We start from the raw sequence: 24,261 nt of genomic DNA, 5'->3' as shown, positions 1-24,261 counted from the left end.
CACACCTAGACCCCCATTCACCTTTGGAATATAATGTTTCTTCCAATAAACCCAAGCCATTTTCCTTCTACCTTCCAGCGCACCCTACAAGAAGTTTCGCATCTTAACCATTCTATTTTCCACACTTACTGGAAGATGAAAAAGAGAAACATAATATATAGGTAAACTCGCAAGACAACTCTTGATAAGAATTAACCTACCTGCTTTATTTAGTTGCCTTTTCTTCCACGAAGACAGCTTTTGTTCCATTCTAAGCAAAACATGATCCCACACTGAAATGCTACGCCAATGGGCTCCAATTGGCATGTCAAGATAAGTAAAAGGAAGCTGCTCTGTCTTACATCCTAATTATCTGGAAAGATCTTCAATCACTCCTCCGGCTCCCACACTAATCATGGTGCTCTTGTCTAGATTCAACTTCAATCCCGTAATGGTTTCAAAAACAGCCAATATGATGAAAATACGTCTAACTTCCTCCACTGTCGCATCAATGAAAATCAAAGTATCATCCGCAAACTGAAGATGAGAAATAATAGAGCCATGTTTCACCACTTGAAAACCATTTAGTTGACCTCTCTCCACCGCATCATTTATTAATTTTGAGAGAATTTCCACCACCAGAAGAAAAAGATAAGGAGATAAGGACTCACCCTGCCTTAAACCCTTACTCGGTTTAAATTTTTCTGTAGAGCCACCGTTTACGAGAACCGAGAGATGGGTATTTGTTACACACCATTTAATCCAAGAAATCCATTTACCACCAAAGTCATGCTTTTGCAAAATTGTGAACAAAGTATTTTAATTTACATTATGAAAAGCTTTCTCCATATCGATCTTACACAGAATACCAGGTTTCCTAGCCTTCATCCTGCTATTAACACATTCATTTGCAATTAAAACACCATCTAGAATTTTTTTTTCCATGAATAAAAACACCCTGAAAATCTGAAATCAGCTTTGGCATCACCGTCTTCAATCGAACTGCAAGAAGCTTTGAAATGATCTTATACACCATACCAATCAGACTCAGAGGCCTATAGTTTTTAAGAGTGTAGGAATCCTCCTTTTTTGGAATAAGAGTGATAAAAGAACAATTAAAACGCCAATCAATTGAACCAAACATGTGGAAATCTTTGACTAATCTCATGAAGTCTTCCTTTAGAGTGCTCCAGCAACTCTTAAAGAATTCAGTGGTGAAACCGTCTGGCACCGGTGCTTTGTTGCTCCCCATTCTATTAATCACTTCCCAAACTTCCTCCTCCGTGAAGTCACGTTCAATCCACAATCTTTCTTCCTCTGTGATTTTTGGAAAATTTTAAATTCTCCATACTCGAGTTCACCTCATCCCTCTGAGTACACAGATTGATGTAGTAACTTTGAATTTCTTCCTTGATTATTTGTTGATCAAAACAATCTACTCCACCAACCTGAATTTTTGCAATTGTGTTTCGCTTCTTTCCTGCACTGGCCATACTATGAAAGTATCTAGTATTTGAATCTCCCCATCTAAAATCATTTTGTTTCGATCTCAAATGCCGTTTTTTAGCTTCCACTGCTTCAATGTTTCTCAACTTCAGCTTACATGAAGTTCTTTCCTCCATTTCATTATGAAGGAGCGTAAATGTTTCCTCCAAAATATTGAGCTCATGAATTCTCGTTGTAAGTTCATTTTTATCTCGACAAATATGACCGTACTCCTGTTTTTTCCAAGGCTTAATTAAATGCTTCAAATTTCGGAACTTCAAAAAGAAACGTGTGCTTGCACTGCCGGAATAAGTCAAAGTCTCCCACCACAGCTTCACATTCTGAGCAAAATCCTTGTGCTCAATCCACACCCTGTCAAACTTAAAGTATGGCTTGGAATACATAACCGCATCAGAAATAACCAAAAGAGGATTGTGATCTGAAATTGTTCTTGTCAAAACTACTTATAAGGCATTCAGAAACGCCTCCTCAAAGTCGTGGCTGAAAATAAATCGGTCGAGTCTACACAACAGTGGATCAACCTGATTGATAGACCACGTGAATGAACCCCCTATCAAAGGTTGGTCAATCAACTCAAACTCCAAGATAAAATTGTTTAACATTGCTGTATTACGACTATCTCCAACACCGCGATTTCTTTCCTCACTTGCACGGACTGCATTCATGTCACCAGTTATGCAAATAGGCCCTGTCCGCCAATTCCTCACTTCATACATATCCTGCCAGAATTCTGTCCTTCGCTCATGTTCACAAGGGCTATACACATTAGAAAGTTCCCATTGGAACCCATTGATTCTATTCGAGAGAGAGACAGTGATGTTATTAAAGCCAAGCCTCTCATCCAGCTTGTCAAATCTGCTACTGTCCCAGATCGTTAGAATTCCTCCGCTGTTTCCATTTGACGGAATGTAAGTCCAACCGAAGTTATCATCATACCAAAGCTGACGAATAAACCAATCAGTCATGCTTTGCATTTTCGTCTCCTATATTAAACAGACTGCAAAACTCTGCGAAAGAATCAAAATCTTCATCGAAACTTGTTTATCGAAGTCGTTCATGCCTCTAATATTCCAACATAAGATTCTAAAATCTATTAGTTAATATTTCTTCCCTGGAAGCACGAATTTCTTCCACACTATTTGTTTCTCCATCTCCCCCATTTGTAATCATATTCTCCTCTCCCTGCTCATTAATATTTTCTAGCCCCTCAGAAACATCGTCATTATTATTTTTGCCTCCATCTTCCACTCCTTCAACCCTCTCTGCTCTTTTAACTCTCTGCCTGTAGCGAAGAACCAAAGCAGTCATGTTATTTCTCAAAGTATCTTGCCGAGCTCTGTTTATATTACCATAACTACACGCCACTTGCACTAAAGACTGTACTGTAGTCTGTATTAGGTTTTCATCTTCGCCCTCATTGTGTTGCTTAACCTCTTCCAACTTCTGCACCACCGTATCTTCCAGCAAATTTCTGTGAGAGTTTCTTGTTGAGGAATTGTTTTCCGAAATCTCATTTCCCGGATCCTCATCATGAATTAGTGGATTAAATCTAGAACCGGATGCTGAGCTTGAACCTGTGCTTCTACTGGTACTCTCATGAATACCGTCATTGTGTCGCCTTGGTATAAACTCCCAGTTCTCTTCTGTAGCTTCCAGGTTTACTTGACCCTCCATACTCCTGCACCGTTCTTTTCTTCTTCCTATATTAACTTCCCCTACATTACCCTGAAGTGAAACTGTCTTGTCAGCAGCAGTAAACTCAGAGTTTGTGAAGTTCGTTATTTTTTCCCCAAATTCCGCTACTTTCTTTAAGTACTCTTGCTGTGAAATTTCTTGCAGTGGTTTGTAGTGCACATCCTACTGTATTGTTAATACCAACTGCATTCCTCCTATCTCCTCCACTACTGCCGCCGGGATCTTATCAATTTTACCCCCTACAGATATTCTAAAGAAATGGATTTTGGTATTCTTTTTAATGCTTAAAGTTTCATCTGAAATTCTAATCATTCCTCCAAACGATTCTGCAATGAGATTGAAGTTTTCCTCCCCCCAGAATTTCAGTGGCAGACCACGTATCTTAAGCCATTTCTCAGAATCACTAATCATCTCCATAGGAATAATATTTTGAGTTATCACCTGTTGCTTAACCAACACCATAGTTTTCACCTTCTCCCTAGCATTGTCCTGAGAGTTGCTTGGAAACTTAGGTATTTCTTCACCTTGCCATTTATAAACCTTGATCATAACACCATTTTGCTCCCAGATGCTCGGCTTCCATAAGCTGTTCCATTCAGGTCCCTCCAAATTAACAAGAGCAGTGAGTGTATTTGCTTCATCCATCTGTAAAAATATGTTCCATCCAAGTCTCATTTTGATCATTACAGCTATTCTTCCCTAGCCTATATTCTTCGACACCTTAACCACACCTTGCAACTCCTGCTGCCGCGTAAGATTTGGAAAATCCGCCTGAGACCTCAAAGTACCAGTTAAGCTCCCTTGTCTCAGTGGGTTTTGAGGTACAAAATTCTTCAAAGCTAGTGACAAAACATGCCAGCACTGGTAGTCTTCACCGCAAGGAAAGCAAAGGCTAAAAGTTTTACCTTCTGCATTGCTCCTGAACCTTGAGACGTAAGTACAAACCCTAAGTATTGTTTTGAATCTGATCTAAATAAACGTCATCTCCCACCCTCTCCTTCCATTTATCCTTCTCCGTGTCTTCTTCCAATATGCTGTCAACTATCTTCTTCAGCCACTCGATCATTTATGGATGGAGTGCTAGCCAATCTTGGTATCCGTTTCTTCCTCTTTCCGTGATCTTCACAATTCTGGTCTTTCCATAGTATTCTACTTCTATCGAGAAAGTCTTTCTTTCCAGCTGAAACAGTCTTTTCTCCGGATCCTTTGAGCCAACATATCTTCCTATGTCTTCTGTATGTTGCTTATGCATTAACATTCTCAGTGTTCTAGCCTTAGTTCTACCCGTAATCATAAGGAAAGAAAAAACAAATCATAAACCCTAAAAAAAAGATTTGAAAAAAAACACAGAAAAGCGGTTATTCAAACTCCACTAACCAATAAATCCCGGCCCTAAAGGGAAGGATCGAAGACCCGTCCTTAGACAGCGGAGAAGTTCAGTTAGCACACTGTCAAACTGAATCAATCAAGATTGATCTGATTGAGAGGCTGAGTTTGAAATTGGGAAAAAAATCGCCATGAAAGAGAAATTCGGATAATTACGTAAATCTACTTTTTGTTGTATGGATAAATCAATCACAAATATAATTAAGAGTAATGAGTTGCAATCAACTATATTTATTTTGAATTTTTATTTTAGAAAAAAGGTTGATGAAATTTCCTTTAAATCGATCAATATAGTTAAAATCGATTGATGATGTTAGGCTTTAATTTCAGTTCGTGAGGGAAATGATTTGGATAGGTTTTAGTTTTGAAAGGATTTGATAGGTTTAAAATCTAGAAGGATAAAGAAAATAAGGAAAGATAAAGGTAACTTAGTACTTTTATCTATATAAAGTTTAGACACCCCTTATTCCTTTAGTGTAGGTCTGTGAAGAAAACGAGCCTCGAATAAAAGGGGTAGGACTCGAACTAGGAAGACTTTTTAAGTCTGTATTTGGCAAACAACTTAAAACAAAGCACATTGACACAAATTACAACCGTAAGATAGATGGTTTTTAAGATGGATCAAACGAAAGTCTATATCGAAAAACAGTCAAACATTTATTAATAGTTCTGATATAAGTAGAACTTTGATAAATTAATCCGCGATAAATTAACAACTTCGCTAAAATAATATTTTTCACCGGTCCCGAATTGGGCCACTGTATTAAATCAATAACCTCACTAAATTTATAAGATAATAAAAGTTTTAAGTGTTCAATAGGGCTTAACTGAAATATAAATTAATAATCATTATAATATCATTATATTATGATACCTTACTAAAATAAAATTCCAAAGTTGTTTGTTTCTTGTTCACATTTATGCAACATTAGACTTTATCTATAATATAGGAAACAATTTGCAATTGAATTCACAAGGACATTAATTTTTTCTGGACTTAATTTTTTCGTTTCATAACCTTCAATATATTTGTTGTTATGAAAAGTCTTTAAATTAACTTAAATATTTCGTTTTCTTTTATTTTTGAAACTTAAACTTACAATGTTTCGATAATTTAATAACTTATTAATTTATCGATAAATTAAAGTACTTCACTAAATCGATAGAATTTGGTAGTCCCAACATTATTAATTTATTGAAGTTTGAATGTACATCAGATAATTAAAGGCAGCAAAGGGCAAACTCATTCACTGATATAAAAAATAAAAAAAAAAAAAAAAAAAACTACTTGAAACAAAACGTCCAACAAAAGAGTTATCAAACACAGACTTGGAAAAATACATGATAAAACCCAGGACACCCAACTAATGATCACCAGCAACAAATACTGATCAACTTGGACAATCTTCGTTGATGAGAGCTAACAAATCCTCCAAGTTATAAACCTGATCACCGTTCTTTCTTGGGATCAATTGGCTTGTTTGATCTCATTGTATTATGATGTTCCTCCTTGACTCCGAGAACGCAAGGATAATAAGTAGACAGTACCATTTCGGCAAATAACGGAAATTCCAACAACGCAAATAAGACTATCATAACCAGACCAAATGTTGTCAATGGAATTGGAGCCCACCAATATTTATCCCCGCAAGCAAGGGTAAATGCTGCAGCAAAGGCTAACAATATGCCGCTCAAAGAAAAGAACAGAGTTAGCAGCCCAATTATGAGTTTTTGTGGCAAAGATTTAAAGAAATCATCTTCAGCATAACGAGAGGTCAAGATTGCTAAAAACATGAGAACCGATGTAACTGACGCGAAAAGCGAACCACAATCACCTATTGCGAAGAATAGAAACATCCACTTGTTCAAGAAAACTGGGAGACCATTTTTAGGGTTATCAGTATCACCAATGTTACCACCTGGGACGGTGAACACGGCTGCAAACGCAACTGTAGCAATAAGGGTGGCAACAACCATGCACGAGCCGCATGTATCTTTTATCCACTGCTCTCCTTTCTCCACTAAGTCCGTATGTTGCGCTGTGAATATAGACTTAGCTGTTTCGTCTTTTATATTTCTCTGGTTCTTACAATCTGAAGGTATAATCTTTTCAACACCCTGACGAATTTAGGAGATTACTTTTAGAAAAACTACTTGATAATAAAGATGCTAATAATTAGTATAAATCAAAATAACGCTTAGCAGTATTGGGAAATCAGACTGAAACTTCTTAGGTGGTAGAATGCATGTTACGTACCTTATAACACTGTACCTCTCGTTCTAATTGTAAAGCTGCGCCGGATACCAAATCTAGTTTAGCAGAAGGCGCTAGTCTTGCAGCGTAATGTAAGAGGTTGTTACCTTCATCATCTTCCCTAGAAAGTAGATAATCTTTATCATTTCCACTAGTTTTCATTATGAGCTTCAAAATATTTTCATCTCGTTCTTGAACTGCCATTTGTATCATTGTGAAATCCTTAAATTTTTCCCAAATCAGGTGAGGGTATTCATCCAGATACACCGTTACAAACTCAGTGATCCCATATTCTATTGCCGTCTTCATAACATCATTTTTATTTAGATAAATTGTTACTTCTTGCCCACTATGGTGCTCTTGTTTGATATTTCTTACCATATGATTAACCAATTCCAAGGCTTGTTGGTGGATCAGCTTCTGACCATATAGACGTCTGACAAGAGGTGCTGGATTAACAAAATAAGAAGTCAAAACAATAATATATAGAAGTAAAATCCTAAGCACTAAGCAGCCTAAATGCACGGCCATAGTAAAGTGATCACCTCGTGCATAGTAAGGCATGATATAGTTCAAAATGAATTTTTTCACCACTCCTGTCGCTTTTTTATCTTCAAGTGATGGAGCTTTTTTGGCTTTGGATGCTTCCAGTTGATTCTCTACATCTCCTTTCGGTCCACCTGAACTCCCTCCTCGGTTCTGTTCGGAACTTTTGGAAGAGGGATCGTCGATTTTATAATCTTCTAGAGAAGATGATCTGTCCACATGAATTACTGTACCCCCAATATTTGATAGTTATATTGAATCGGAAGTACAAATATGAAAACCAAAATGATATTTGACACACCAATTGTTACACAACTTCTAGAGGCCGAGAGTGCATCAATTTATATAAAATAAAACAATCATCACTACTTGATCTTTTGATATCCATCCTAGCAATATCGGTTCCCGTATTTACTATGTGGTGCAACTATTGCTATACGGAGAACTAAAATTCTTACCGGAGGAAAGATTTTTGGAAAAAGAAACTAAAAAACCGGCATTTTATGGATTTGGATTCGGCAAATAAAAGTGTGTTAGATACTGGATTAGTTACGTTTGGGATAAAATAGTTAGAAACAGAAGCGTATAACAATCAAACTGAACAATTTAGAAAGTTTTCTTCTCGTGTTCCTTCCTCTAATAATAGCCATGTCGTGCTAAGAGCATTTCCAATGGATTGCGGTGTGTTTTCTACATTGTTATCGGTGTAGGAAGACATATAGTTTCCTACACTTTAGAAATTTGCGGGAGGTTATTTCCAACTGGCAGATATTTAGATTAGCATTGCAATCTATTTGTATTAATCTAATTGGTTGAACTACTTTCTTTTTTATATGTATCTTAATTTCAGTTAATATAACAATAATTTGATTGGTTAAACATTTTGATTGACATCCTCTGCAAAAACCTCTAAAACTAGAGGATGTCTAGATAACTAACCCTCCACATCATCCTAACAATTTACTTACATCCCCACTGAAGAAGTTTTTTCTGCAAAAAAATGTATAAACCCAAGGTGGCTTAAAATTTAGGAATTTAGAAAAGTCCATTAGAATTGCTCTGAGATTTAGTAAAACAAGCCAACATAATTAATTACAGAAAGTCTTAATGAACCACGAAATAAACCGAGAAAAGAAAACCGCCCCAAATCTTCACAGAACTACCGGAGCCCTCTGCTGTCCTCCGCGGGGCCCATCAGAACCCACACAAAAAACTGAGTCTAGCTGTTTTGGTGCTGTCCGAAATCTCGATCTGTTTAGAAGGGCTGAATTAATTAATAATTGTTAAATATATATATATTTTGTTTCTCTACACCTACCGACAACTTCTCCCGCAAAATCTCTCCCGAGGGAAATGGAAGGTTATGGTAGCGTTCTATACGTCGAGATCATAAAAGGGGTAAAGTGGGGCCAGTGTATCTGTGAGAGGTGAGATTTCTCGGGACAAAAAGTATCGGTCAATTTATCATTTTTCTTTCTCACTCCGGATATCCTAAAGCAACCGAGGGATAATTCTTTATTTTGTTCAACCATTTTTCTTTTTTGGAATCTAACAATTTTTTTTTGGTTGTATTACATCGTCTACTGGTTTTTAGCCAAAGGTTAATTTCAGCTGTTGATAACCAAAGGATAATTCAGTTGTTGCAAAAGTGTCCTATGTTAGCCATACTAGGATCTGGGTCGTATAACATATAACATGCCGTTGATGTGATAGGGTTATAGACTGATTTTGACCGTTTGATATTTTTACTTGAACACCAATATGAAATAGTTGAATGACCTATTATCGTAACCCAATTAACTAAACTAAGCTTACGGCTAAATTTTGTGATTCCGGGAGTTCTAATTTGAGGGTGCAGTTGATGTTGCCGTTGGTTCTTGGTAGTTGGATGATGCTAGGATGTTCATGTATTAACTTAGTCATTTTATCTGAAACATTCAACCCCGGTTTCCATAACAAATGTTTACTAAATCCCATCGATTAACCACTAATAACCTGTTTTATTATCACAAAATTGGTTAAAAAGACCAAAATTAACAATTTATGGGTGAAAAAAATATCTAGGTTTTGATACTGTTTAAATAGACAAAAATGTTAAAATAGTCAGGATGTAAACAGTTTCATCCTACCCATTTTCAAATACTTTTTCTTATTTTTAATTTACATCAGGATGCATCCAGTTTTATCCTCGCTATTTTTTAAGTTTAAGCCAGGATGAATCCAGTTTCATCATTGCTATCTTTTTTTTTGTCCAATCCACCCGTAATAATTTTTACTCGTCCATTAGAACCATGTTTTAAAAATATTTGGACAAATGACCCATTTTCCGTTTTCTTATTAATTTCCCTTAGTAATCCAACTAATTTTGCTTTTCTGTTGAAATTAAAGTAGCCCAGTTTGAATGGCAAGAATGTATAAGCCATAAAAATACTACAGTAAAACTTCACTAAATTAATAATGTTGGGACTGACAAATTCTATCAATTTAGCGAAATTTATCGATAAATTAATAAGATATTAATTATCGAAGCACTCTAACTTTAAGTTTCAAAAAATAAAAGAAAAGAAAAGAAAATATTTAAGTTAAACTTAATGGTTTCCCATAATAACAAATATCCTGAGGTATTATTTTCAATTCAAATTGATGTGTAATCAATTTTTGGCATAATATAATATAATAGTAAATTGCATATTATGTGCATAAATTTATATATCTTTTGATGTTAAAAGAAACCAAAAACAACAACACAAAAGAAGAGTTTAACAATAGCTCATATTTCTCATCTTAAAGGTGTCAAAAAATCCACGATGACAAACGAGATTCGAAAAGCATTGTGTGAGTATAGTCATTCCAATCCAAATTTGCCTCAAATAGAAATACAAAAATGGCTTCTTGAAAATTTAACATAGAAGTGTGTCAAGGATCGATATTAAATACAATTAAGCGTGCATCAGAATACATCTCAAGTGAATCCAGTTTCTCGTAAAGAAGCAATCTTATCAATAATAAAGCCAAATGATTTCCTTATACAATTTTAAAAAGACACTCCTAAACTCCTCAAGGGACTATAATATAATCAGAGATGAAGTAATGTGAACAAGAAACAAATAACTTTGGAATCTTATTTTAGTGACGCACCAGTAATGTAATGCTATTATAATGATTATTAATTTATATTTTAGTTGGGCCCTATTGGATACTTAAAAAATTTATTACACTGGTCCAAATCGGGACTAGCAAAAAATATTATTTTAGAAAACTTATTAATTTATGGCGGATTAATTTATCGAAGTTTTACTGTAATAGTATATCCTAATTTATCATTTATAAACAGAAATAGGTTCCATTTCTTTCATGGAAGATTCGTACGCAGATACGCTTGATAACTTGTGTTTTTTTATAATCATTATGCATTGAAGATCGAGGTATCTGGTCCTAAAGTGGAGGACGACGAACAAATGGGTTCTGATCATATCCAGTCCGGATATGAACTCGAGAGATACAAGGAACATATGGTTTCTAACGTTGTTATTGTCCGTGGTAATGGGGCTAAATGGAGGAGATTGTGAATGTTTTTGAGTTCCTGATGGACTATTAGTAGTTGGGTTATTTATGAACTCAGTTTGCAGGAATTAGACAGTTAGAGAATCTGAGGAGATGACTTCTTAATACCATCAGGTGTTCGTGAAATGCCTGAACCGCAAAATAAATGGTGGGAAAAATGAGATCTTTCACCGGATGGAAGGAGTTTGACTATATTCTAACGGTCAACGCTAGTCAGCTGATGGTCAGGGTATTTGGATAAATGCAAAAGTCAACTAACGATTTTTTAACGGGCTTCTGTCGGTCTACGACCCTATCGCATCAACGACATGTTCTACGATCCAGACTCTAATATGGCCAAAAACATACGATCCTTTTACAAAATATCTCTTAAAATAAATAATAAAAAAAAAGATTATTTTTTGTTTTTTCCCCTCCCAAGATCGCTAATTAGCATTTCCTCCCCAAATAGATTGAGATTATTATTTCCTCCAATCCTTAGCTTTTCCATTCATTGTTCGGTTACCTGAGTCACCTGCAACACACGTGGCAAGAAAAAGAACATTTTCAGTAGACTACCGAAAATACCCTCACACCTAAAAAACGGTTATCCACGTGGACGCTCACGAACCAAAAGATCGATATCAACGGTGACGTTTAGTCATCTTCGTTGTTTCCTATCTAACCCAGATCTTAATCATCTCCCTTCCCTGTGGGCAGCAGAACTGATTTACAATCAACCGCAAAATAACGATCACCCTAACCTTTAATTTAGGTTATGGGAAGTGCCGACCGTGAATTTTAAAGATCTCATCCAACATGCAATTGGCTATGAGTACAAACAATCAAATGATGAACGCCCAATTACCTAAAATTGGGTATTGGTTTCGATTTCAGCATGACCCAATTGCATAAACGCCCAATTACCTAAAATTCCAGATAAACAAACCTAAATCAACAAAAATTAGAACAAATCGCAAACCCATTCAACCACGGCAAACCAAAATTTTGATATCAGAAACCAAAATTCAAATGATAAAAAAGAGTTTGGTAATACTTGCGATCAATTTCAGATGTTCTTCGATCTGCTTCTGTTTATGTTAAATCGTTTTTGAAAATTTCATTTAGCCCCAATCGTTTTATATGTATAACAGAAAAAAGAGGTGTTGGAAAAAAAATGGGTTTCACGAAGGATGAATGACACAGAGAAGAAAGTGTTGCACTCAAAAACTTTCAAGGCTTGTATAAATTTCTTTTAGACAAATATTTCTACCCTCCCAATAACAATTGGCGATTACAACAGGTATGCGAAATATTGCCTTCAGGATACAATGAAAGCCCTGCAACGAAAACTGAATTCAAGGTTTGTACCCCTTGATTCAATCAAGAACACACAAAGAGATTTCTGATTTCTGATGATGCTTTTTGAAATAGAGAAAACAGATTGATTTTTCTTATATTTTAAACGAAACTGGGAGAAGCTATTTATAAAGGGTTTTGCACCTGTTGGGAATAGGTTTTTATTCGCCAACAGGTTTCTATTCACGAAACGTCAGGTTCCTTCATCAACAGACATCAATGGTGTCTTTTGGATTCGAAATTTTCGAACAGGCTTTTATCGGCCAAATAAAACCTTCAGTTCAAAAAATTCTTTTGGATTCGAAATTTGCACCTGTCGACCACAGCCTGGGGGGCGATGCCCCCCAGGACCCCCCTTTGGTTAGCGGCGTTGAAAATATTCCAACATTCTCCCCCTATTTTCAAAAACCATAAAACAAAGTTAAAACTTTTAAATCAGAGTGACTGCCTACGTACCCGAGTGGGATCAAGCCAACGTAGTTCAAGCACAATTGAGACTAAGCATCATCGTTGAAATCAACACATAAATGATAGGTATTTTTTGGATTTGAACCTTCACTTAGTGTAAGAAACTCAAAGCCTTATCGAGGTTCTATGGTGAAACCAGTCTTGAACCAAGTACCCCTTATGATAAAACCGGAGTCTCCACACATATTGATTTCATAAAATCATGTGTTTTGTAGCCAAGCACGTTAATGGCCATGTGCTTATATCCTTGTTCATGAGTCTTCTTTAGAGAACGGTCTTCTTCTCTTAGGAAACGGCCTTATTTCCATACTCATATAGGTAAGTCTCGAAGGTGTTTCTGCGATACACCTTTTACTAATCATAGACTCATTAAGGATTTACATCCATCCTATTTTCTTGCAGAAACCAGCACTAATAAGAAATGGGAAGTTTTTATATTAGTGCTCCATAATCCACATCCATAACTTGTTGGTACCACATTGAACCTTGTTTATCCTTTTCAAAACATAGGTTGGGTTTCTGCTATGGGAGATCAAACTTCCTTCACAGACCTTAGTCCCATTTCTTTCCTTTTTATTGAAACCACTGAACTTGGTAGACTTTTCGTAAATGGGTCTGCCAAATTCCTCTTTGATTCAATAAAGTTAACCGTAACTACTCCCCTGTTGAGTAGTTGCCTAACCATGTAGTGTCTAAGACTTGCATGTCTAGACTTTCCATTATAAGTCTTATTAGAGACATTATAGATAAATTTCTCCACACATATTGATTTCATAAAATCATGTGTTCTGTAGCCAAGCACGTTAATGTCCATGTGCTTATATCCTTGTTCATGAGTCTTCTTTAGAGAACGGTCTTCTTCTCTTAGGGCGGTCTCCCCTGGACCCCCACGACCTGACCTGTCAGGTCGACCACAGCCTGGGAGGCGATGCCCCCCAGGACCCCCCTTTGGTTAGCGGCGTTGAAAATATTCCAACAAGAGGCAACCCAGTAACCACCTAGAACTAGTGGAGAAGAGATTAGTTTGATTTCTACATGTATACCGTAACCCCAAAGTTGAATCATTAATTTGCTGTTGTTCCATATATCAAACACGCTTTAGAATGAAGACTCAAATTCAATTTATAGACTGGACTAAGGGGTAGGTATTTGGTGATTGATTGTTGATTGCGGATGAAATTGATGAATGCTTAAGAGTCCTGGTTTGTTAGATATCAATGGGTTGTGTATAAATTTGATTTTGCAGGGAATGAAATTTACCATAGAAGTGACGAAATCCAGTAGAGTCCTCTTCATTACCATATGTGAAATGCCTATCTATTGTTCGAGAGAAGGCCCAAGTGACTGTGTTACTCTATAGTTGTATTCTAAAAATGAAAATATTACTGACACACATATTTGTCACAAATCTAAAAGGGTATTTTGGGTAGATTTTAAATAATAACATTATATTTGCCACGTGTGCGCAGGTGCTGATTTAGCTAACCGAATAATAGATGAAAAAGCTAACGATGGGAGAAAACACTAATTTCAATCTATTTGAGAAGGAAACGCTAATTAACCATCTTGAGAGGGCGTCACTCGTGGGAACACATGAATACAAGAAGTTTGTTTCTATCCGGCTAAAGATATCTTCAAACTATCCTGGAGTAGATTAATTAAGGCTATCATGCCCAAATCGTGATCATTATAATACCATATGTACACACCTAATCAAATACATAATTGTGAGAGTTTAGTTGAAATGTAACCTCATTTAGATTATTGGAAGTCTTTGACAACCTGAAACATATCTTATCTTTGATATGCAACCCTTAACGTAAGCAGTAACCACAGTACCCTCGAAATAACTATGATCATCCAGAGGTGGAGCTGACACTGCATTGGTTTCTTTTTTCCATTCGGATCAATAAGACAGACAATGTTTAGTTGACTTTTATTTCTTTTATGTTTCTGTATGTGTTCGTATTTTTTTCTTTGAGAATTTTAAGGATTCCAAGGTTTGGTACGGATCGTAGAAAGATACTAAATCGGCATTGACTCAGTGATCTAGTGGAAAAGAATCGAAGGAAATTTTTCTCAAATGACACCGCACTAACCAAACACTTCTAATAAGGGGATTTTCACAATTGTTTAATGATTTCATTCTCCAAATTTAAAAAAAAAATCACAGTATGAAAAGTCGGCATGCTCGACTGTAAAAAAGCATGCCGACTAAGTATCTTCAGAACACAGTTCATGAACAGTCTGCATGTCGACAAAACTTAATCCGCACCCGCGATAAGAAACAAAGTATGCCGACCAAACATTAGTTTTTCGCATTTATAGTCGTCATGGTCGAAAATGCAGCACATTGACGACTGTTCATCAGTAGTCATGTTATTTTTATAAAACCATGACGACCAACAATAAAATTAGATACAGGAAAACTTGTTTTCACTACACCAAAAATGGAGTTTTGCAACAGGCTCCCGCTGCTGCAAATCAGGTTCGCAACTGCAATGAGTTGTTGCTACAGGGGGCGACGCGAATTTTCGCAACGGAAAGGTATCTGTTACGAATTTCGACTCGTAACATTTTTTAGCTGTTGCGACCCAAAATATTAGCGACAGACGCATTTGCGGATTTTTTACCATTAATTGTGAATTCTTGACCAAGTCAACGTAAATTGACCCCGAAAGTCGCGTTAAAAGTTTAGTAACATATTTAAGCTGTTGCGAAAATATTTGACCAAGTCAAAGTAGGCTGACTTCCATTTTCTGGTACGGATGTAGCAACAAATTCTAGTTGTTGCTAATTTTTTGCAATAGAAAGAAAAGAAAGAAAGTAGGTCTTTGTTGACCTGGTCTACTAGTCAAAAAATCCACCCCCCACAATCTATTTATCCTGCAGCTACCCATACCATATGATTCAATCCAACAATCAACCATATTCTGCACCACTTATATAACTTCCATAAAAGTAATTGAATAACTTTTGTATAACGGCTTAATTATGAGAGTATTCAATTCTGGACTAGGTCCCGGGGTTTTTCAGTTTTTGCAGTTTCCTCGTTAACAAAATCTTGCTGTGTCATTTACTTTTTCTTTCCGCAATTATAATTGTTATTATTATAATTGAAAGTAAATTACACAAACGTTAACTCTGCGTTACTTGATAGTGATCATATAGAGTTTGGTTAAGTCTGAACCTATTATCAAGTAATCACACTTAAGCACAAGTTCAATTAAGAACTCTCACCCATCAAATGTCATTCCTGAAAGGACAACAAAAGTGACCGTACTTTCACAAGAAAGAAGGATTTCTTTGGACATTAACAAGTCACATGAAATATGAATTCGTACCCAAAATAATCAATTAAATTAACCACAAGAGAACCATGATTAATTTAATCGGAAATGCTCCCATAAGAGAACTTACGGAGCCGCACAATATTTATACAAGGATAACTACACCATATCCTGGTTTTAGCAACCCTTCATTTTCGGAGGTGCGCAACGGATATAGACGTTGCACAGTTAACAACGTCTATATCCGTTGCACAAATTGTTAATACTTTATTTATTAATATTAATTAGTGGTACAACGTATGTCAACATGTATAACCGTTGTACACCGTATGTTTTTTTTTGTACTATACGGTTTTTTATGGGCTTTAGTAGTTTTATTTTATTTTCTTTTGTCATTAATTTTCTGATATTTTGTTTCCCACATCTCTCTATTTTTCATCCAAATTTCAGAGAGAAGACTTTTCTCTTCTTCACATATCTCTAATCTGCTTAGTTTTCAGAGAGAAGAGAAAACTGTTCTCTTGAAATTAAAACTTTTCTTCACCAAAAATGTTAGAATATGGACATCCAACTCGAGATTATTTGTCTCTTCAAACCTTTGGGTGTTTATGTTTTTCCCATCTTCGTGACTATCGAGCAAATAAATTAGAGTCTTGTTTCTCTCCATGTGTATTTTTGGGATATTGGACGGGTTTACCAGTCACGTCATGTTGTTTTCGATGAGTCTAATTTTCCTTCTGCAGCTCCACCCACCGTACTACCCTCTCCGTCGACTCCACCACAGGTAAATTTCTTATCCATTTTCTTTGCCTATACCATCCACATCTCTTAATTCCGGTGCTTTATCTTCTTTTCCCTCTTTTGGAGACCACGAACCCAACCTACATTCATCCCCAGCAATCTCACGTACCAGTTCCCCTCCTGACACACAAACAACACCTTCCACCCCACTTTCTAGCATCCCAGTAGAAACCACGTCACCTACTCCTTTGTCCTTATCTGAATCTACTGAATCTCATTCCCTAGATAATTCTCCAGTTCGTTTTAGTATAACTTCACCCGCCCCTTTAAGCTCACTTCTCCCCACCATCCCTACGGCACCCAGATCTGATTTTCCAACTGTACCTAATCCCCATCCTTCCAATATCTCTTTTACTAATCCTGTAATCAAAAATGATCATCCTATGATTACAAGGGAAAAGGACGGTATTATCCAGAAAAAGGTATTGTTAGCATCTAAACATACAAAGATTACTGACTCTTTCTTACTCACAGGCGAAGAATGATCCAACGCAAGCCCATGGATGACCTATACTACTCTCTTCTCAAAAATGGAACTTGTTCTTTGGTTCCTAAAAATTCTAGTATGAATATAGTAGGTTGTAAGTGGGTTTTTCAGATCAAACGACGTGCAGAAGGAACTATCGAACGTCGTAAAGCACGTCTCGTGGCTAAGGGATTTAATCAGCGAGAAGGCATTGACTATGGGGAAACCTTTAGTCCGGTTATAAAGCCGTGTACCATACGAGTTGTTCTAACATTGGCATTGTCCCATTCTTGGCCAATTCGTCGGCTAGATATTCAGGATACTTTTCTCAATGGCTTTCTTATGGAAGAAGTTTATATGACACATCCCCCAAGCTATACTGATCCCTAATTTCCCGATCATGTTTATCGATTACATAAATAATTATATGGATTAAAACAAGCATCGAGGGCTTGGTATTACCCGTTTGAAGGTTTTTCTTCAAAAACTTGGTTTTGTTGCTTCTCGAGCTGACTCTTCTTTATTCATCCGTCGTTCATCTAATGGTGTATTTGCTAGTGTATGTTGACGATATCATCTTAACGGGCTCCAATCCAAGTTGCTTGCAAGATTTGATTAATACTCTTCATAAGGAATTCGCTTTAAAAGATTTTGGTGAGCTTTCCTTCTTCCTTGGTGTTGAAGCAACACGGACTGCTGATGGATTATTTCTCTCCCAACGACGCTACATTGAAGACTTGTTAGAGCGTGCTAATATGCATGGTGCGAATCCTGTAAGTACTCCATTTACTACTTCGACTTAATTAAATCCAGTAGGTGGTATTCCTTTATCAAATCCTACTGTTTATCGAAGTCTAGTTGTTTGAGAAATTGAGTTATTTAATAAATGATTTTTTGGTCTTGGTGTGGTTTGATCTCATGACCTAAGGGTCTAAGGATACTCACTCATTTTTTAGTGAATGAAATGGAACCTTTAGTTCCACATTGTGGAAAACTAAAGAGGTGCTCCACTATATAACCATGTGCTCATGGATATGTTGTAAAACAATGTGGGTGGAACGGGTGGGGAGAAAAATACATGTTTCAACCGATGCCCATGCGCGTATACCAAGTGCTTTAGGAAATTAATTCCAAAAATATTTTCTTAAGAGTTTTATTTGTGGGAAATTCCTTTTACGAGTTTTACTTGTTTTTGAAGAAAACCAAAACCTAACTTGATTTGCAAGTATCTCATCCTATAAATATGACTCGAAATTTTGTTTTTAAAATACATAAGCAGCGACTATCTCTAGGTCTACTTTTCTTCTTCTTCTTGTGTTTTTGTGCGTCGTTTTACTTCCATCCATGTTGCTGAGTTCAAGAGTGGGTAACTTGCGTTGTGCTAACTCAAGTTATATCGGGCAGTCTTATCCTGGACACATCTTCGCACGTTGGGATTAACATTACTTCAGAGTATACCCGCGAACTAATGTGTTAAGGACAGCTTGTTGAACCTGTGATTCTGCCCTCATCAATTTGTTCGTGGTAGAGTTGTTTGATACGGTTCTTTATATTTATTGTTTGATACATCTGACGTTTCTTGTATTGTTGCAAGACTCCAACAGGTTACAATACTTCCTAATCACACGTCCAGAGATAGCTTTTTCAGTCAATAAATTTTTCCAATTCATGCAAAATCCCACAGATAAGTATTTAGCTCTGATACCATGTTAGAATATGGGCATCCAACTCAAAACCAATTGGCAATGAGTGGAGAGGCCCCAAGAGATTATAAACCGCAGGATCTTAGATTTCCCATACAATGTGGGACTAATAATCTCAACAAAAACCCATCTATCTTTCTTCTTAGTTTCTTAAACCTAATCCCATCAAAACTCATTTTCAAGAAATCCCGATATACAACAGCAGTTTCCTAAACCGAATTGTTTCCTGAAATCCGAACTCAAATCATTCAACTTCTGATTCAGTAGCAGTTTTTTGGATTATCATCAGGTAAAAACTAGTTTTTCATTTGATAGAGTTAATAAGGTTTTTGATTTTGACCTAAATAGTATCTCAAAGAGTTAGGGTTTTTCATTTTGACCTAAATGGAATCTGAAAGAGTTAGGGTGTTTGATTTTGACCTAACAAGTATTTGAAAGAGTTGGGGTTTTTGATTTTGTTGTTTTTTTTTTGTTAGATTTGAAGTATTGGGTATGTTTTGATTTTGTTGAACATGAAGTTTTAAGCATTGGGTGTTGGTTAATTAAGGAGTGTTTAGAGTTTGTGAGAAATTTGGATTATTGGTTTGGATTATAAATTGAATTTGCAGGCTTAAGGATTGCGAGGAAAGAGCTATATAACAAACGAAACAAACAGCAAACTTAGTTATCTTATATCTTCTGCTCTATATGAATTATCCCTAAACTGTAGTTTGGTTATGATTTTTTTTGTCTATTGTACAGGTCAGTGGTCCTCCAAGGCCATTGGGTGAGCTTGATGCAGTAAGATTGATTTTATTATCCTTGTTGTTTCAACTATAAGGTTTTGTGTATACATATATCTCACCATCAGACACGTGTATATAGAAAAATACGTGGAAAGCATGCAGGCCAGGACATCAAAATACGATGCACTACGGAACACCAAATAAACCCCAAGGAGTTACTTTATCTCATCCCAAAAGAAGCTAAGATCAACGGTGGAGAGAAAGTTAGCTGACACGAACGTGACTGGGGAAGAAGACACTTGTCTGACACGAGCAGGCATCTCAACCACCTTCATTAAACACTCTGAGCAGTATACGTGTCGATCAACCCGTGGAACGAGCGAGGATGTCTCTGCGTGATCAAGTGGCAAACGCAGACCTCTGCGTGATGGACACAAGACACTAGAAGATAAGGTTCCAACGGCCTTCAGAGATGGGTCCCACACTCTAACCCTATAAATACCCCCTCTCCACCAAGAGGAAAGGGGATCGGAAAAATCAGGAAAGGAAGGAGAGAGAGATTGCAAGTGTAAGTTAATCCTTTAGAAGAGAAAAACATGTAAACCCAAAAGTCATTCGACTACTCTTGTAACCATGAAGAATATAGTGAAACAACAAACCCCGTGGACGTAGGCCTTAGTGCTGAACCACGTAAACCTCGGTCTTGTTTACATTTCAGCACTTTATATTTGTCTAACCCCATGGATCTTTACTTATACGTTTTGCTTTCTTTGTTTTTACCTATATCCCGTGCGCAAACGCCTCGCATGGAGTTGTTAGATGAGGCTATGATAAACCCGAAGGTTTTGAGCCAAGGAATCAACACTAGGATATCATCATCACAAATCACTCTAGATTACGATGATTGGTTGTGAGCATTCGGATGCCTTCGTGATTTGTGTGTTCACACGCATGCCTCTATGTGGCCAACTACTCGCCAACTCATTCAATTGCGTCATTCATTTAATCTCCAGAGACATGAGCCATACATTTTCACCAACAAGAATACTGTTTGACGAAGATTTGTCAATAACAAAAACAGTTGTCATGGGGCACGTAGAAGGAAATCATTACATCGGCCTCCGATTGCATGAAGGAAGCCCATTACCTCCATTGTGGAGGGAATTTGGTTGTGACGGTGAACTCCCCAAGACTTGGTGCAATCGATTTGAGAAAAGGATTGAATTATGGAAGGCCATAATGTTGTCTATACCGAAGCAGTTCATAGTTATGACCGACGATGAAGAGGATGCTTAAATATTTTCAAGTCTTGGTGAAATATATTTTATATTTTGTATTTTTGTATTTTGACTAAATGTGATATGATTAAAAGTGACAATATCATATCTAGTTGATTCACGTTATGAATGAAGTATTTTGTTCAATTAATATATATAAAGTCCAAGTATGTTGAGCTAGTATCCATATGAGGCAAGGTTTCAGGGTTATGTACGGTTGGTAACTAGATTCAATTACCAACCGTAACTAGCTTCAGAAACAAATTTTAACTGTCATTGTCATTTACGGCTGGTCTCGATAATACCATTACCAACCGTAACTGACCCTGACACCAAATACAAAGCAATTATAAGTAATTTAAAACCATTAAACCATGTTCATCACTAAACCAACACTACAACCATTAAACCATGAAAAATATAAATGACATTACAACTCATTCATTCATGCGACTTGAAAGGATACTAATAACCGGGTCTACAAGTGCGATAGAAGTCTTTAAGGATGTTGAAATGAGATAAGTATTGAAAATCCGACCTTTTCCAACGTCTCCATTCTTCAATAGAGCTCTCTCAAAATTCAGCGTCAGTTTCACCCCTTAATCGTATTTGACCCATAATACGAACTAATGCCATAAATTCTTGAACATTATCTGATAGACACATTTTTGTGTCCGATTTGTCTCGATTCTATATATTGTTAGGGTTCATTTTTGTACTTATTATGGTGTTTTATTTATTTGTAGGTATTTTTGGCCAATAAACATTTTTGGAAAAATTGGCTCGAAAAGTTGTCGGAAAGCACCCGGAGGACACTTGCTATCCGGACCCCCGTTTTGGATAAGGGGCACTCCCAGGACACCCCTTAAGGCAGCTGCTAAAGGCACCCCTACTCTGGATAGGGGGCGCCCCTTTTTCTTCATCGTTCAAAAACAATTTTGGCGGGAAACTTTGTTATTACCTGTGTGAATTTGGCTGCTGCTGTTGGACGTGAAATAACGAGATTCAATGGCTGATTTTTGTTGGGATGGACTCCCTAGAGCATAACAAGGTTGGTATATGTGATTGGATCGAATGAATTGGGTTAGATCGACCGGAAGAAGGAAACATAGGTGTTGTGGTCACGGGTTGCTGTTGGAATATTTTTTTGACAATTCAGGGAGATTAAAGGCTAGAAAAGCTTCCCCAACATTCATAGTTATCTAATAAAGAGTTTGGAAGTATTGGGAGAGGTTAAATGCGCGTGAAGAGAGTTTGGCAGAAAAGAAACTCCGAAACTTGCTGTGGAGATAAACCAAGATTTTGGGGAGATTTAATCGAGCTGTGGACTATAAAAGGAGAGGGGATAAGTCATATAAGGGTTACGAATCCTTTCAGAGAAGTTTAGAACACCACAGAGCTCCAGAGATCGAGTTGCAGGAAAATACCTTATTCTGCTGCTGATGCTGCAGAGGAAGAACACGAAGAACATTGATGCACAAGCAACTGTCGCAGAAAACTATCGTTGTTTCACAGCAGAACCTATGTGTTGTTCATCACAGCGATTGCATTAGGTCTTTAGATACTATTTCGCCCTGTAACAGTGATTCTGCAACACCAACAAACTGTTGCGATTCGTTTGTATTATCACTTTTCATCTTTTTAATCATCTTTTGAGCCATAAACAAATATTTTGAGATCATGATTAATATGAGGAGGTAAACCCCATTGCTGAGGCGATAGAGGAAGCTATTTTTCCAACAAAAAGTGGTATATTCTATTTTATCTTTTTATTTGCAATAATTATATGATTATTTGCCTTGAACTATTATTGAATATGATTTTTATTTGAGTGATTGTGATCTATTGTGATGGAGTATGCTTAGTTTTAAGACTTTTGATGCTTCATACTTGGTATTTACAATTACTACTTTTGAAAATCTACTTGTTGCAATATTTTAGAATCAAATTAAACGAGAAAATTGCATAAATATAAGTATTGGTTTAATCACTTTGAACTTGGAAAATAGTGGAATCTTAGTCTCAGTGTTTCTTTTAATATTGATATCATCTTTGTTTGAGTTTGCTATAATTTTTATTGTGTTTTCTATTTTAGTTTTGAATTTAAGTCTAAAAATAATCCTTCACAAGTCTGAGAAAAGACACTCTTTTTACCACTATCTACAAATCACATCATTATCCCGAATAGTTCCATATCGAACATACAACATAATTTTATCGCGTTGATTAGGGTTACCTGTTTCGGAACAAAAGTTTTCAAAAAGAGTTCTCAAATAACTTGTACTCACAAAACCACATCGACGTCGTTCTTCTCCTCTTTTTGGATAGCATAGAACAAAGTTGCGGCAAATACATAAATCTTCTTCCAAAGTGAATTCAGGGTTTGGAGCCACAATCTAGTTTAAGGTAAGAGATGATTCATGTGGAGGTGTAACTTCCAGCAAGGAGGATAAGCATATATATATATATAAAATCTTCAATAACGGATCTATTTTTTGAAAATGAAGTTGTTGAAGGTTTTAACGGATATATTTTCAAATTGCACAAGGACATGTCAGTGCAAACAATTATTTCTTTTGTGGGAAAAGTAGAGTTACGGCTGGTAACTATAATAAACAAATGAACCGTAACTCTGAAGAATTTTGAATTCCAGAGTTACAGTTGGAAACTGTTTAGAAGTTACAAACCGTAACTCTGAAGAAAACTGAATTCCAGAGTTACGGTTGATTACCCGCGTAGGTTACAAACCGTAACTCTGCCAAAAAAAATAAATACAAAGTTACGGTTGGTTACATAAATACTTACGAACCGTAATTGGTGAGATCCCAAAACTATAAGTTCAAGGTTTTTTTACGGTTGGTTAAGGTGAAAGAGTTACGAACCTTAACTTAAGATACGGTTGGTCTCGATAATTAGTTACGAGCCGTAACTAAAGTTTGTGAAAAATATTGGTTTCAGTGTTATTTACGGTTTGTAACAAAAATTAGTTACCAACTGTAATTGGCTCTGTAACTTAAAATTTTCAAGCAAAAACTGTCACAAACAAACACATATCTGTAACTTCAAATTCATAGATAATATCCATAAGTCCAAATCCATACCTAACACAAATAAGTTCATAAGCTAAATTCCATAAGCTAATATCTATAACTAACACACAACTATTAGTTTGTCATAATATCCATAAGTCGAAATTCATAACTAACCACACACAACTAAGATAAATCCATAACTAAGCATGGAGGCCACCACGACCCCTTTTG

General features: G+C 36.4%; 2 protein-coding genes across 2 annotated transcripts; both read right to left on the bottom strand.

Moving 5' to 3' along the window:
* Positions 1-348: 348 nt before the first annotated feature.
* Positions 349-2,450, bottom strand: LOC113326387. The gene is made up of 3 exons (XM_026574125.1): positions 2,007-2,450; positions 1,428-1,856; positions 349-516 (listed from the first exon to the last, which is right to left on the bottom strand). The coding sequence occupies exons 1-3, from the start codon at positions 2,448-2,450 to the stop codon at positions 349-351; spliced, it is 1,041 nt and encodes a 346-aa protein (XP_026429910.1).
* A 3,565-nt stretch (positions 2,451-6,015) lies between these two features.
* LOC113326386 (ankyrin repeat-containing protein ITN1-like) lies at positions 6,016-16,987 on the bottom strand. Its single transcript, XM_026574123.1, has 4 exons — positions 16,843-16,987; positions 7,366-7,593; positions 6,824-7,269; positions 6,016-6,684 (listed from the first exon to the last, which is right to left on the bottom strand). The coding sequence occupies exons 1-4, from the start codon at positions 16,985-16,987 to the stop codon at positions 6,016-6,018; spliced, it is 1,488 nt and encodes a 495-aa protein (XP_026429908.1).
* Positions 16,988-24,261: the final 7,274 nt, after the last annotated feature.

Source organism: Papaver somniferum, unplaced genomic scaffold, assembly GCF_003573695.1.
Source record: "Papaver somniferum cultivar HN1 unplaced genomic scaffold, ASM357369v1 unplaced-scaffold_10, whole genome shotgun sequence".
Classification (NCBI taxonomy): domain Eukaryota; kingdom Viridiplantae; phylum Streptophyta; class Magnoliopsida; order Ranunculales; family Papaveraceae; genus Papaver; species Papaver somniferum.
This window is presented reverse-complemented; position numbering and strand designations above follow the sequence as displayed.

What these genes read in the sequence shown, in the direction of transcription:
- LOC113326387 (XM_026574125.1), bottom strand. Translation starts at nt 2,450, where the DNA reads ATGACTGATTGGTTTATTCGTCAGCTTTGGTATGATGATAACTTCGGT. An exon ending in TCACGTGGTCTATCAATCAG is followed by an intron (nt 1,857 to 2,006) that starts GTTGATCCACTG and finishes ATGTATTCCAAG; the next exon opens with CCATACTTTAAGTTTGACAG. An exon ending in ACACAATTGCAAAAATTCAG is followed by an intron (nt 517 to 1,427) that starts GTTGGTGGAGTA and finishes TCTCATCTTCAG; the next exon opens with TTTGCGGATGATACTTTGAT.
- LOC113326386 (XM_026574123.1), bottom strand. Translation starts at nt 16,987, where the DNA reads ATGCTAGAAAGTGGGGTGGAAGGTGTTGTTTGTGTGTCAGGAGGGGAA. An exon ending in GGAATTAAGAGATGTGGATG is followed by an intron (nt 7,594 to 16,842) that starts GTATAGGCAAAG and finishes TTGGGGGTACAG; the next exon opens with TAATTCATGTGGACAGATCA. An exon ending in GAGAGGTACAGTGTTATAAG is followed by an intron (nt 6,685 to 6,823) that starts GTACGTAACATG and finishes TAAATTCGTCAG; the next exon opens with GGTGTTGAAAAGATTATACC.